Source organism: Podarcis tiliguerta (assembly GCF_965153285.1).
Source record: "Podarcis tiliguerta genome assembly, chromosome: 8".
Taxonomy (NCBI): Eukaryota; Metazoa; Chordata; class Lepidosauria; order Squamata; family Lacertidae; genus Podarcis; species Podarcis tiliguerta.
In genome coordinates this window covers 66121050-66133654 of record NC_139541.1, presented here as the reverse complement: position 1 = coordinate 66133654, position 12605 = coordinate 66121050, and the positions used below count along the sequence as shown (strand labels likewise).

General features: G+C 44.1%; 1 protein-coding gene across 19 annotated transcripts in view; it reads left to right on the top strand.

Moving 5' to 3' along the window:
* PUM1 (pumilio RNA binding family member 1) overlaps window positions 1–12605 on the top strand; it is a 49487-nt gene that overhangs the window by 34511 nt on the left and 2371 nt on the right. For 10 of the 19 annotated variants that reach the window (XM_083454768.1, XM_083454766.1, XM_083454752.1 and 7 more), the window contains exons 11-21: window positions 713–851; window positions 1023–1166; window positions 3332–3622; window positions 4213–4449; window positions 6303–6567; window positions 7091–7220; window positions 7331–7465; window positions 8194–8331; window positions 9080–9205; window positions 10744–10865; window positions 11709–11901. In XM_083454768.1, coding sequence (XP_083310894.1) covers window positions 713–851; window positions 1023–1166; window positions 3332–3622; window positions 4213–4449; window positions 6303–6567; window positions 7091–7220; window positions 7331–7465; window positions 8194–8331; window positions 9080–9205; window positions 10744–10865; window positions 11709–11901 — 1920 coding nt within the window. The remainder of the gene's footprint in view (window positions 1–712; window positions 852–1022; window positions 1167–3331; window positions 3623–4212; window positions 4450–6302; window positions 6568–7090; window positions 7221–7330; window positions 7466–8193; window positions 8332–9079; window positions 9206–10743; window positions 10866–11708; window positions 11902–12605) is intronic. The other 9 variants (XM_083454753.1, XM_083454770.1, XM_083454765.1 and 6 more) reach the window with 1 other exon arrangement.

Here is a 12605-nt window from a genome sequence, read left to right as displayed (position 1 = left end):
AGTTTCTTCCTTTGCCCATTGAAAATGTATCCGTCCCCTTTTGATATATCCAAGACAAGAGTGCATATTTAGGAATATATTTTTATAGCATGGAGAAGGCAATAAATTCCATAGCCATTGCAAGACCTCCCTCGGTAAAACTGGAGTAAAATACAGTAAGTTTATTGCTATTCATTGCCAAAGGAAGTTCAGGCTGTATTTTAAATTAGATCAGCTTCCAGAAGTTTGTAGAATTGCAGGCTTCGGTCTGTTAATTGTTGATTAGTCAAAAGTCCACACATTTTGGCAGCACTTGGTAGCCAGTGTTTGTTTTTTCCTAGTAACCAATGAGGCTGCTTTTTCACTTCCTGCTCTATGGCAGCAAAGTGAGTGTCTTCTTCTTTGTACTTGGTACCCTACAAAGTTGTTGGTTTTTTTACTGGGAATGATTAGTGGAGAGTGTGTGTGTTTGCAGTCCCCTCCAAATTATGACGCTGATGTAGCATGGCAGCACAGAATGCAGACGAGCTATTTTGAAAGTGGCACCCTCTTGTTTCTCTGTGCTGCCATTGAAACGCCATTGGAATGTATGAAACCTTTGGTGTATACTAGAGGCTTTTCCTGTTGCTTGCCATAATCAAATTTGCAGTAGCCACTGGCAGTCATATTCCCAAACCACTGTGGCTAACCAGCTATAAGGATTGCATAACTCCATTTGCTTTCTGTGCCTTAGGTTCTCCGTGGAGGAGCCAGCCAGCGCCCTTTGACACCAAATCAAAACCAACAGGGCCAGCAAACTGACTCATTAGTGGCTGCAGCAGCAGTGAATTCGGCTCTTGCTTTTGGGCAGGGGCTGGCAGCAGGAATGCCAGGTAGGAGCTTTTGGTTCCTCGTAGCAGCAGATCTTCCTAAGCTGTAAAAGGAGCCTAGAATTTTTTTCGGGGCGGTGGACACCGGGCACATTGGGGGCATTGCATTTAATAGACAGTAGAGGGGAGTGTTATGTAAAGTCTCTAATATGATCAACTGACCTGTTTTTGTAGGTTATCCAGTGCTGGCTCCTGCAGCTTACTATGACCAAACAGGTACTCTTGTGGTGAATACAGGGGCTAGGAATGGCCTAGGAGCTCCGGTACGACTAGTGGCCCCTGCTCCTGTCATCATCAATTCCTCAGCAGCACAAGCAGGTAAGTCTCCCTATAATAGTTTGGGATAGCAGTGATTTCCTGTACTTCGGTATGTTCGTGATTGATACAGTCAGTGTATTAGAAATCCAGTGAAGCAATGGCCCTCCTATAGAATTCAAATTATATTGAACATTGAAGGTGGTGTCATTTTACATGTCTAGGAAGGCACAGCACACACTAAACTAAAAAGTCACAAGCTAAAGCTTTGTGGTTCAAAAAACCTAGCTAAAATAAAATAGTGTAAAATTATAGAGTTGGAAGAGACTGCAAGGGACATCTAGTCCAACCCCCTGCAATGCAGGAATCTTTTGCCCAATGTGGGGCTCGAACCTACGAGCTTGAGATTAAGAGGCTCATGCTTTACCGACTGAGCTGTTTCTCTTCTTCCCACACCATTTGGCCCCATCCTGGGGCCCAGCCAGAGCAGAAAATGTTTCAGCTATGATTTTGACTACCCTCACAAATGTGAAGTCAAGAGTATGGGCAATATTTCTAGACATGTAAATGAATTTACATAAGAGAGGAAGGAAAAGGCGAGGCCTTGACTTAACCTTAAGTGCTGCCCAGGATCCTAGTGTAAAAGCAGCTGAACCACTTTGTGAGGAGCGCCATCAAAAGCTGCATCAGTGTGAGCAGTCAGTTGTATACACAGTCTAATACAATTACATTTAATTTTAGAAGAAGGGATGTCTCAGAACGAGGGCAGTAATTTTATGGAAAGCTGAAAAAAAGACAGTTGGGAGGTTTTAAATCCTTTCATTACATCCAGAGCTTATTTAAGACCAATACAATAAAGGCTTACGTAAAATGTATACTGCTACAAACTGGAAATGGCAAAACACAAAGCAAGTACCTGAAAATGTTGGCGTGATTGAAAAGCCAGAGACGGTAATAGGCACAAATGTTTGCTGTAAGGCAGCCTTTACCAACCTGGTGCTCTGCAGATGTTTTGGAAACATGGCTCATTTCCAATGGGATCAAAGAGGATTGTAGTCCAAAACATCTGGAGAGGGGCACCTGGTTTAGTAAGACCACCAGAGGTGAAAAGAGCACAAACTGGCAAACAACATACCTTGACCATAAATCAAGCCAAGATGCATTAGCCAATTGCTAACGAGAGAGAAGCTAATAATAGTTTTCTTCATATGCATTAGGAAAACTGCCAGAGAAGCAGCAGGACCATTAGACAGATGAAGTGGTTTGCCAGGGGAATAGCAGGCAACCTAGATGAATTCTTAGCATCAGAATTTGCAGCAGAGTTCAGAAATGCATGCGCCTGAGCCATTTTTTCCTTCCTGAAGTAAACTTGAAGGAAAACAGAGAAAATAGTACATCAGGACTCCTGGCGAGAAGTGAATTCATGTTAATGGTTGATGGCAGTAGACTAGGACTCCTGGCAGGACTCAAGGTCTACCATTCATAGTCAGTGGGCTTCTGGCAGGACTTCTGGCCTGGCCATGCATTGTTGGTAACAACTAAGACAGGGGTGGCGATTGTGGTGCCTTCCAGATGTTTGACCACAACTCTTATCAGCCCTAGCCAGCATGACCAATGGTTGGGGGTCATGGGAGTTTGTAGTTCAAAACATGTGTGGAAGGCAACAAGATGGTGAAGGCTGCCATAGGCCAAGGTAACAGAAATAAAATTCCAAAATTTAAAAAAATTCCTGTATCTCGGGGTTTTTTAACGTTTTACCTCAAATTGAAATTAAAGGCACACTTCACTTATGCCTTCAGCGATCTGCTTCTTATAAGAGCTGTTTATGCTCAGAGCAGCCCAGCAGTGCTGCCTCCAGCCTGGGATGGGGCGAGCTCAGAACTGATAACAAAGAAAAGGAGGCAACCCTTGATTTAAGAGAGACAACACAACTGCTTTCCTCTGTGGAGGCTGATTGAAAAGAGAGAGGTCAGAGCAGTAAATCCATGCAGAGATGTTGCAGTCAGCCTTTTCTAACTTCAGGTTTACGGGAACCTTTATAATTTGTTACGTTTATGCTTTGCGGCACACCTGGGAATTGCTGACCTGTTTTGTGGAGTAAACGGCAGGTGATGATGGCACAGATGATGGAAATGTAAAATGGGAGTGCACTATAAGCAGGTTTCCCAAATTGCATTTTGTTTGTTTGTTTGTTTGTTTTAAAAAACCTTTTTCCTTCTTTTTGGTAGCAGTTGCAGCTGCTGCTGCTTCAGCAAATGGTGCTGCTGGCGGTCTAGGAGGAACGACCAATGGACCATTTCGCCCTCTAGGGACTCAACAGCCGCAGCCACAGCAGCAGCCCACCAGCAACCTGGCATCCAGCTCCTTCTATGGCAACAACTCCCTAACAAGCAATTCCCAGAGCAGCTCGCTCTTTTCTCAGGGCTCTGCCCAGCCTGCCAACACTTCCCTTGGCTTTGGGAGCAGCAGTTCCCTTGGTGCTACACTGGGGTCTGCGCTGGGAGGCTTTGGAACAGCAGGTAGGAGTTGTGGTTGTCTTGAAGGGGAGGGCTGTGTGTGATGGGCGAGAACAAGCAAATCAGTTCTGAAGAAATTGAACCGTTGTGCCCTTGATATACCCAGTAGCAGAAATCTACTGCCTGTAGATCATGTCTGATGGCTTCAGTTGCCACATGCCTTACGTATGTACCAAGGAATGTTTTCTTTCTCTGCCCTTTCTCCAAAAGAGCTTAGGGGTGCTAGTCCATATGGTCCTCCTCGTTTTCTCTAAACAGCTGTCCTGCAATAACTAGCTCAGGGCCCTCCAGTAAGTTTTATTGCCAAATGGGGATTTGGAGCCAGCCCTCCTCCATCTTATTCCCACTGTTTCGTACAGCTCTCCACTAAATGTGCAGTGTAAAATATGGATCAGGAGAAAGCTATTCATCCTGGGCATTCCGTTAACTTTACGGAGTTCTTAAATGTCATGTTCAAATATCTCCATATTTCTTCTGTTTGTACTTCTCCTAGGCCAAAGCGTAGTACCTCTCCTTGTTAATATCCATATCCTCCCTTTCCCAATTGTTCAATGCCCCAATCAGATTTATCCTCCCATTTCTTCCTTTTGCAGTTGCAAACTCTAATACAGGCAGTGGCTCTCGCCGAGACTCTCTAACGGGCAGCAGTGACCTGTACAAGAGGACATCTAGCAACCTGACTCCTATTGGGCACAGTTTTTATAATGGCCTTGGGTTTTCCTCTTCTCCGGGGCCTGTTGGCATGCCTTTGCCTAATCAAGGACCTGGCCATTCTCAGACTCCACCACCACCCTTATCTTCCCACGGATCTTCTTCCAGTTTAAACCTTGGTAAGGGGGTATTACTGCTGTTGCTGTGGGGTGGAAATAGGGATGTCTGTCTTCATGCTTCTGAGCGACAGTTTGGGAAAATCATATCTCCGCTTAGGAGATAGGCCAAGAACAAGCTATGTATGAACTTTTTGTTTCCACGTGTCCCTTCGCTCTGAGCTGCAGTTAAACTAGAAAGCCTCTGATTTAACCAGCTTTCCATTTTGTTCCAACCAGGAAACTATGATTACCAGCTTTGGAAGAAGGCAGGTTATTAAACCACAATATGAAGTTGGCTTAATATTTGACCTTATTCCAAGAGCCTGGTAATCATGATTTCCAAGGTCAGATGAAACAGGGAAACTGATTGGTTAGAGGCTTCCTGGTTTAATCATGGCTCATAGTGAAGGGGCTGTGTTTGTGGGCAGAAAACCTATGCTTTCAATTGTGGCCCATTGTTTGGGTAAAGTACTGCTTAACCATTGTGGTTGCCTATTTGGCTTGCTCTCTGCATATTTTAAAAGAAATTGAATGTCATATATTCATAATCGTTGGTGTCACCTCACACTAATAGCCTAATCTCCCGGTTACAAGTTATGGAAAACATTCAATTTTTTGAAAAGGTTTAATAGATTTTCTGATCCTCCAAGAAATCCAGAATTAAAATTTAAACCTGCTGTCCATGTTGCATGACATGATAGTATAAACAGGCTCTAAGAAGCAGCACATTTGGTCCCCCCCCCCCCCCGGGCAACAAATGTACTTGTTAGATGAGTTTCTCAATATTTTGCCATCATTTCATGTCCTCCTTGTTGTGGAGAAACTACTGCGAGTTATTTACACCACCACCACCACACACACATGGTATGTTCCAAATGTCTTGCACTTAATCTACTGTAAGGAAAATAATCTGGACTTACAAGAATGACAAAGAGGAAGTGCCATCTGTGTATTTGTGGGGTGGTTTCTATAGAAGTTAATCCTTAAACAGAAGCATAGGAAAGCACCTTATACTGAGTCAGACCATTGGTCCATCTAGCTCAGGGTTGTCTACACTGACTGGCAGTGGCTCTAAAATTTCAGGCAAGGGTCTTTCCTAGCCTTTCCACTCACAAATTGATTGCACTATATTGCCTTATTCATGTGTTTCTAATAAATCATGCTGCAGGCTGAAATAATATGCTGTGCCACATGTCATGACGTGCAGCTAACACTAAGGAGTAGTGTCCCATTATAATGGGCTTCATTAAGCTTTCCACCCTTGCATTTTTTAAAAGCAAAAATGTGACAGACACTGGGTAAGAGGTAATATGTGCATCTTAAACCCATTCTTCAAGATGTAAGGTGGTATCAAGAATGAGACACAGCAACCCCTGTCACTCAGGCACTTTCACCTTCTCTTTCACAGATGAGAATAAGCTTTTTCTTCTAGGCTAACTACAGTTCCCGGTAATGTCTAAACTCAGGAACTATAGTTAAACTATGGTTAATAAGAACAAACGGATCTATAACGCAGCTTGATTTTGGCTTTTTCACACTAACCATAGTATAAACAAAAGACAGTTCCCTGAGTTGTAGTGTCAGGAGGGAGTATGGTTAGTTTAAAAGCGGAAGCACTTGATCCCTTCTCCATAGGTGACAAAGAGGAAGGGAATGCAAAAGTCTGAATGAAACAGTCAGCCATGCAACTTTTGGGTTGCAGTGTTTAGATTTCTGCTTATTAGAGGAGAAACCATGCTCTGCCCTGGTTGCAGTCTGGGTTAAAAAACAACAACATGCATTGTATTCACAGCCGTTATTCTTTCCAGTCAGCTCCCTGTTTACTGTAGTATTTCGACAAGGATTTTAAAACTAAAATCACGGTCCCCTTGCAGGAGGGCTTCCAAACGGAAGTGGCCGTTACATCTCTGCTGCCCCTGGAGCTGAAGCCAAGTATCGCAGCGCAAGCAGTGCCTCCAGCCTCTTCAGCCCCAGCAGCACACTCTTCCCTTCACGTGTGCGTTATGGGATGTCGGACGTCATGCCCTCTGGTCGCAGCAGGCTGCTTGAGGACTTCCGTAATAACCGGTACCCGAACCTACAGCTGAGGGAGATTGCCGGGCACATCATGGAGTTCTCCCAGGATCAGCATGGATCCAGGTGAGATGGGGAAGCTAATTGAGAACAAATCACAGGGTTGCCCTTTTGCACAAACGCTCACAGGTATGTAGGGACAAGTGGGCATATGAACATCAACCTTACCTGTAGTGTCCTCTGGCATGCTCACTCCACTGCAGCCTTCCCATGTTGACGGACAAGGTCTGAAGGGGGCTTCCTAGCATGTTCAACTGAAGGTGCTTAGAAACCTCCTTGCAGCCAGGACCCTTCATCTGCAGGGAATCTAGGGATGTGTCTTAATGCCTCTTGTGGAAGGCACCGGGATGTGTTGGGCTTGTTTTCTTCAGCTCTCTGCTAGTGGCATACTCTAATTTAACTCATCTGAGTTAAAATAGGCATGGAGTTTTTATACAGAGGGCAGTGGGTTAGACCAGAAATCTCTGTGGTTCTTCTCCAGTTTGCAGCTGATCCTCAATTAATCATGTGAGGCAGCTGAATGACTTTCGTCAAAATTTCAACTCAGATAAAACCATAAACCCATTCTTTTTAATTGCAACCTCTGCAGATTTATCCAGCTTAAACTGGAACGTGCCACCCCAGCGGAACGGCAGCTTGTATTTAATGAAATCCTACAGGCAGCTTACCAGCTGATGGTTGATGTATTTGGAAACTATGTGATCCAAAAGTTCTTTGAGGTGAGTCATATCCACGATGCTAACTATTTCTAGTAGTTGAACTGCTTCCATCTTAAAATAAGAGGACAGTCTTAATTTGATTCTAATCTGTATGCTATCATTCCCTCTAGTTTGGCAGCCTGGAACAAAAACTTGCCTTGGCAGAACGTATCCGTGGCCATGTCCTCTCCTTGGCTTTGCAGATGTACGGCTGCAGAGTTATCCAGAAGGCTCTTGAGTTTATCCCTCCAGACCAGCAGGTAATTGTAAGTTTCCATTTTAACTTTACTACTTGATGTTGAATGTTGTTGTTCAACTGAGTTACCTTGTTGTCCTTTGTTGTGTTTGTGTGTGTGAGTTGTTTTTTCTTTTAGTTTTTATGGTGCATCTTTTCTGTGACCTGTTTTCAGTGTGCAAATAGTAATAAACCTGCAGAGATCAGGGCTAGGGATTCAGGGCCGAGAGGAATACTGTGAGTGAGTTTTCAGATCAGTTCTGTCAGAAACTTACTGAAGAAAGCATTTCTTAAGGAACTTTTAAAACTATGTTCCCCTCCTTTTGGATCCTCTCTCTCGGATCAGAGAAGTGCTGATCAGTGGCTAGCTCTCAGTCAGAAGGAACAGCAGCTGAAGAGATCCAACTTGCTCTCTGCCCCACAGATTAACAGCATGCTATGGAAATCCTCTCCTTGCTAACTGCAAGAATAGATGGAAATGTTCCTTCCCTTGGATGGAGCCATAGCTGAGTGGTAGAGCACATTTCACTGCACGCAGAAGGCCCCAGGTTGAATAAAAGGATCAATTTGCAGATGATAAGAAAGGGCTGTTTCTCCCTAACACCCTAGAGAACTGCTGCCAGTGGATGATACTGGTTTAGATGGAGAATTGATTTGAGCCTGTTCAAGGCAGCTTCTCACTGCCCCTGTGTTGCTTGCCAGTTGCGATTCTGGTGGTGCTTTCTCTCTCTCTCTCTCTCTTTGCCCCGCCTTCCATAGAACGAGATGGTCCGGGAACTGGATGGACACGTGTTGAAGTGTGTGAAAGACCAGAATGGGAACCACGTTGTGCAGAAGTGCATTGAATGTGTGCAGCCCCAGTCCCTGCAGTTTATCATTGATGCGTTTAAGGGGCAGGTAAGTGTGTTGAGGGTCTGTGTATTTGGGGGGGGGATTTCTGTAGGATGTTGTGGTTATAGTTGTGAGAATCTATAGTGTACTCCTTGTTTGACAGAGCAATGTGAGCCAAAAAGATAGGCCCCTGACCTGAGAACACTACACCCCAAAACCCCACTCTGAATTTTCCCCGGGGAACAGGCGTTAGAGAGTATTCCACTTTAATGTTATTAAGCTTGCTCCTAATTCCCTGCTGAAATTGAAGGTCTGAAGCCAAAGTTATATAGGAGAGGGTAGATTTTGATCAACGTTTAAAAGGTAGCAATGGGTATATTGTAAGGGAGTTCCAGCAATGAAGAACAGCAAAGGAGCTCCTTTCAGGAAAGCTGGTGGAGCAAAGGCTATAGCAGGTGTATAGCGGCATTATCTTTTTCTCATGAACCCGTTTGTGACCCTGGAGACCCTTGGCTTCTCCTATCTAAGAGCTACTTCTCTTTTCCAGAATTGAACGAATTTTTAACTGGCGATACATATACATCAGGGCAATGAAAAGGTTTTTGACAATCTTAAACTCGCAGCGGCACCTGCCTGTTTATAATAAAGGTTCTGAAGTGGAGCAGGCTTTGTTTCACAGCTTTCAGAGCCTCACTCTAGTTGAATAATCATCACATACTATACCTTTTATGTCCTGCGGAATATTTCAGTTCGTTGAACTTTAGGCTGCTCTAATGAGTTTCCCCCTGTCCTCACTCGTGTCTGTTGGACTCAGGTGTTCGCCTTGTCTACCCATCCATATGGCTGCCGTGTCATTCAGAGGATCCTTGAGCATTGTCTACCTGAGCAGACTCTCCCCATCCTGGAAGAGCTTCACCAACACACAGAGCAGCTTGTGCAGGTAGTGCTTGGGAGTAAAAGAAGGTTGCGTGCAAACCATAGGGGCTCGTGTGCCTTTTAAGGCTTGAATAGACTCTAGAGATTTCCAGGGCCTGTTTTATCCCACCACAGTGCTGGGATTGTGGTGGAATCTTCCATTCTGTAAATAAAGCTAGACAAGTCCTCTGAGAGTGTTTGGGGCTGGCAGCTCTGTTACCAAAGTTATTTTAAAACACTCCCAGAATGACTTGCCTATGCTCTTACTTGGCCACCTCGGTCAGCTTCTTTCTTTTATTTGAACATTTATAACCCACTATTTCATAAAATATAAAAATGCAGCTTACAACATGCAGAATCCAGCCTACATTGCTCACTTGCTTCACAAGCATATCTTCACAGCTCCTAAGGACTAGAAACTCAAATAAAAGCTTTGAATTCTGGAAGCCGAATGTTGTACCCTATACCACATTCTGCAGTTTGTTTCTGTCCTGTCATTTATGTGCTCCTACAGAATGGTAGCAATCACACCCCTGAATATAATACAACCTGGGCTTGGGGTGGAGGTGTGGAGTGTTCATAATTAAACTACGATTGGGCTTGCAATCACATGTGAACAAGGCCACTAGCAGTCTCTTGCCATGATGCAAAATGTGTGTACATTGTATGGTTTAGGACCAGATTGCCAAAAGTTATGCTTAGGGTAAAATATAAGGTAATGTTTATATTTGTAATTGTATGAAATATCAACTTGGGGACCTTATGTATGCCACCATGAGCTCTGAGAAGGAGACGCTGAACGTAAACAAATTCCCATATACATCAGTAGTTTCATTTTCATTGTGGGTTATTAATACTGGATTTGGCTATGTCCTTAGGTGTTTTTGAAGAGCGTTAAGAACTTTTGTTGTTCCAGAATGCGGCACCAAGTTGTTAACTGTGTTCCACTGTATTCATACCATCTTACCAGTGTTTAAAGGTCTTCACTGGCTCCCAGTCTGATCCCAGTTTCAATTCAGAGTACTGGTTTTAAGCTCTAAAAGCAGGCTGGGACAAGGTTATCCAACGAACCATTCTTGCGTGTAAATCTTTCTGTTCCTGAAGCTCATCTTCTGAAAGAGGCTGTACTCCATTTGCCTCTGCCTAGAGGGGTTAGGCAGTGGGAGGTGGCATGGGACAGAGCCTGTTAAGTGATGGTGCCCCATTTATAGGCTGCCCTCTCCAGAAATATTTGCGGCACCTCCTCTTCTATCTTTTAGGCACCAAATTAAGACGGTATTATTTACCTGGGCCTTTGGTGAGTTTTACAGAGCACTCTGTTATTCCTGATTCTTTCTTGTGTGTTGAAGTTTTATTATTTTACTTTTTAAAAAAAGTTTTATGAGGTTTTATTGTCATTTGCTGTGTTTGTAAGCCACCTTGAAGGTGGCTCTTTATGGTGGGAAGGCAGAGTGCAAATGTCACAGAGCAAGAAAAAAAAAGAAAAAAATGCAAGTTCTAAGGATTTCTGATACACGAGGTTCTATTAGAGCTGATGTGCTTCCTGCTTGTCTGCCCAAACAGGATCAGTATGGGAACTATGTCATCCAACATGTACTTGAACATGGGCGACCTGAAGATAAAAGCAAGATCGTGGCCGAAATTAGAGGCAATGTGCTGGTCCTGAGTCAGCATAAGTTTGCCAGGTAATGTGTGTTCCTTGTGGTGTGTTTTTTCTAAACACGCGCAAACACGCACAACTGTAGATTACACCAGAGGGTGCGGGGAGAATCCAGCTTAGTGTACCATCACAAAAACAAGAATTACGACAGAAACTAGAACAGGATTTCTTAGTGTGATGTGAGCAGAATAGGAGACTTAATTTCCAGTTGTTTACCATAGCTGCTAAATAGTGGCCATTGTTAGCCATGGTGCAAGCTTTCATTGGTGTGTGTGTGTGTGTGTGTGTGTGATAAAATAAAAAGAACCTCTTGAATATAAAGCTTTTGTGTGGTCTTGGTTGAAGTTCTTACTGGCTTAGTTCAGATGGTATCACCAAAATGGCTTGGAGCTATGAGAACAGATTTGTGCATCGTGATTCCTTCCCTGCTTTCCTGGTTGAAGGTGCCTGGTGTGCACATGTGCTGTGGCATAAAGCAGTTGCTCTAGGATGTATATACACCTCTTGTTTCCAGCCCTTTTGTGGATGCATCAAGTCTTCGCTACCCCTGCCTCTAATGCCAGTGAGCCAACATTAGCAAATGCTACCGGCAGATGCATTTTGATGAGTGGCAGGGAGACGAGAAACGACGCCTGCATCCAGCTTCAGGCATCCTAAAGACTAAAGTCAGCCTTGGCCATTTCTATTATTTACCCACTCTTCATTCTCATACAGCAGTGGAGATGCTAGTGCCACCATTCAAATGTTAAAATATATACTGTTGATCCAGTATAAAACTCCCCTCTGCTTTGGGAAGCATGTGGTTGTGTTTTTGGAGTGCTGTGCTTGGGTATTCCGGATAACCTGTGGCCCTTTTGCCTTGCTGCAGCAACGTTGTGGAGAAGTGTGTTACGCACGCCTCCCGCACTGAGCGTGCCATGCTGATTGACGAGGTGTGTAGTATGAACGATGGCCCTCACAGTGCCTTATACACCATGATGAAAGATCAGTACGCCAACTATGTGGTACAGAAAATGATTGATGTGGCAGAGCCGGCCCAGAGGAAGATTGTCATGCACAAGGTAAGCGGCTGGCCTGGCCAGTTGTAGTGAACTGAGGAAAGCCGGGAGAGAGCAGGGGAGGTGAAGAAAGAGTCCTAGAGAGACCAGCCAAGAGGCCTGGAGGACTCCACTCTCTTGTTCCAGGGAAGTAAAAGTTCTCACTGCTCTCTCTCTCTCGCTAGCATTCTGTCTTCTTTGTAGATTTTACATACACCTTTAACAAGGTGACTCGAGTCCTGAACTCTACATAAATTAATACAAGGCAAGCAAATTTCCACACATTTGCTTATTTTGCATCATTCTGCTTGTGCATTGTCATAAGAAGGGTGGGAGAAAAGCTATTTAGTTCAAAAGCACTGCAACTCTCAAGGGGCCGGGTGTTGCTTGTGCGTTAATGCAAATGATACATTGTCGGGAAGAGCCACAAGGGCAAAGTCTCTACAGGTACTTAGAACACAGGGCAGCTCTGGAGGAGACAGCGCATACAGGTGCATGGAAAGATGGTCTTATTCTGAGTGATGAACATTGGCAAACTAGTTTTTCCTCAGTCCCCCCCCCCTCTAAATCACACTTAGTAGGTTGTCAGTAGCAGTAACTAGTGAGGAAATTAGCAATAAATAACTACAGTAGTACAAGTGCGTTTTTTTATTACACTTGCATCAGATGAAATGGACTCTAGCCCATAATACATTTGCTGCTGTCTAACATGTCACAAGATTTGTTGT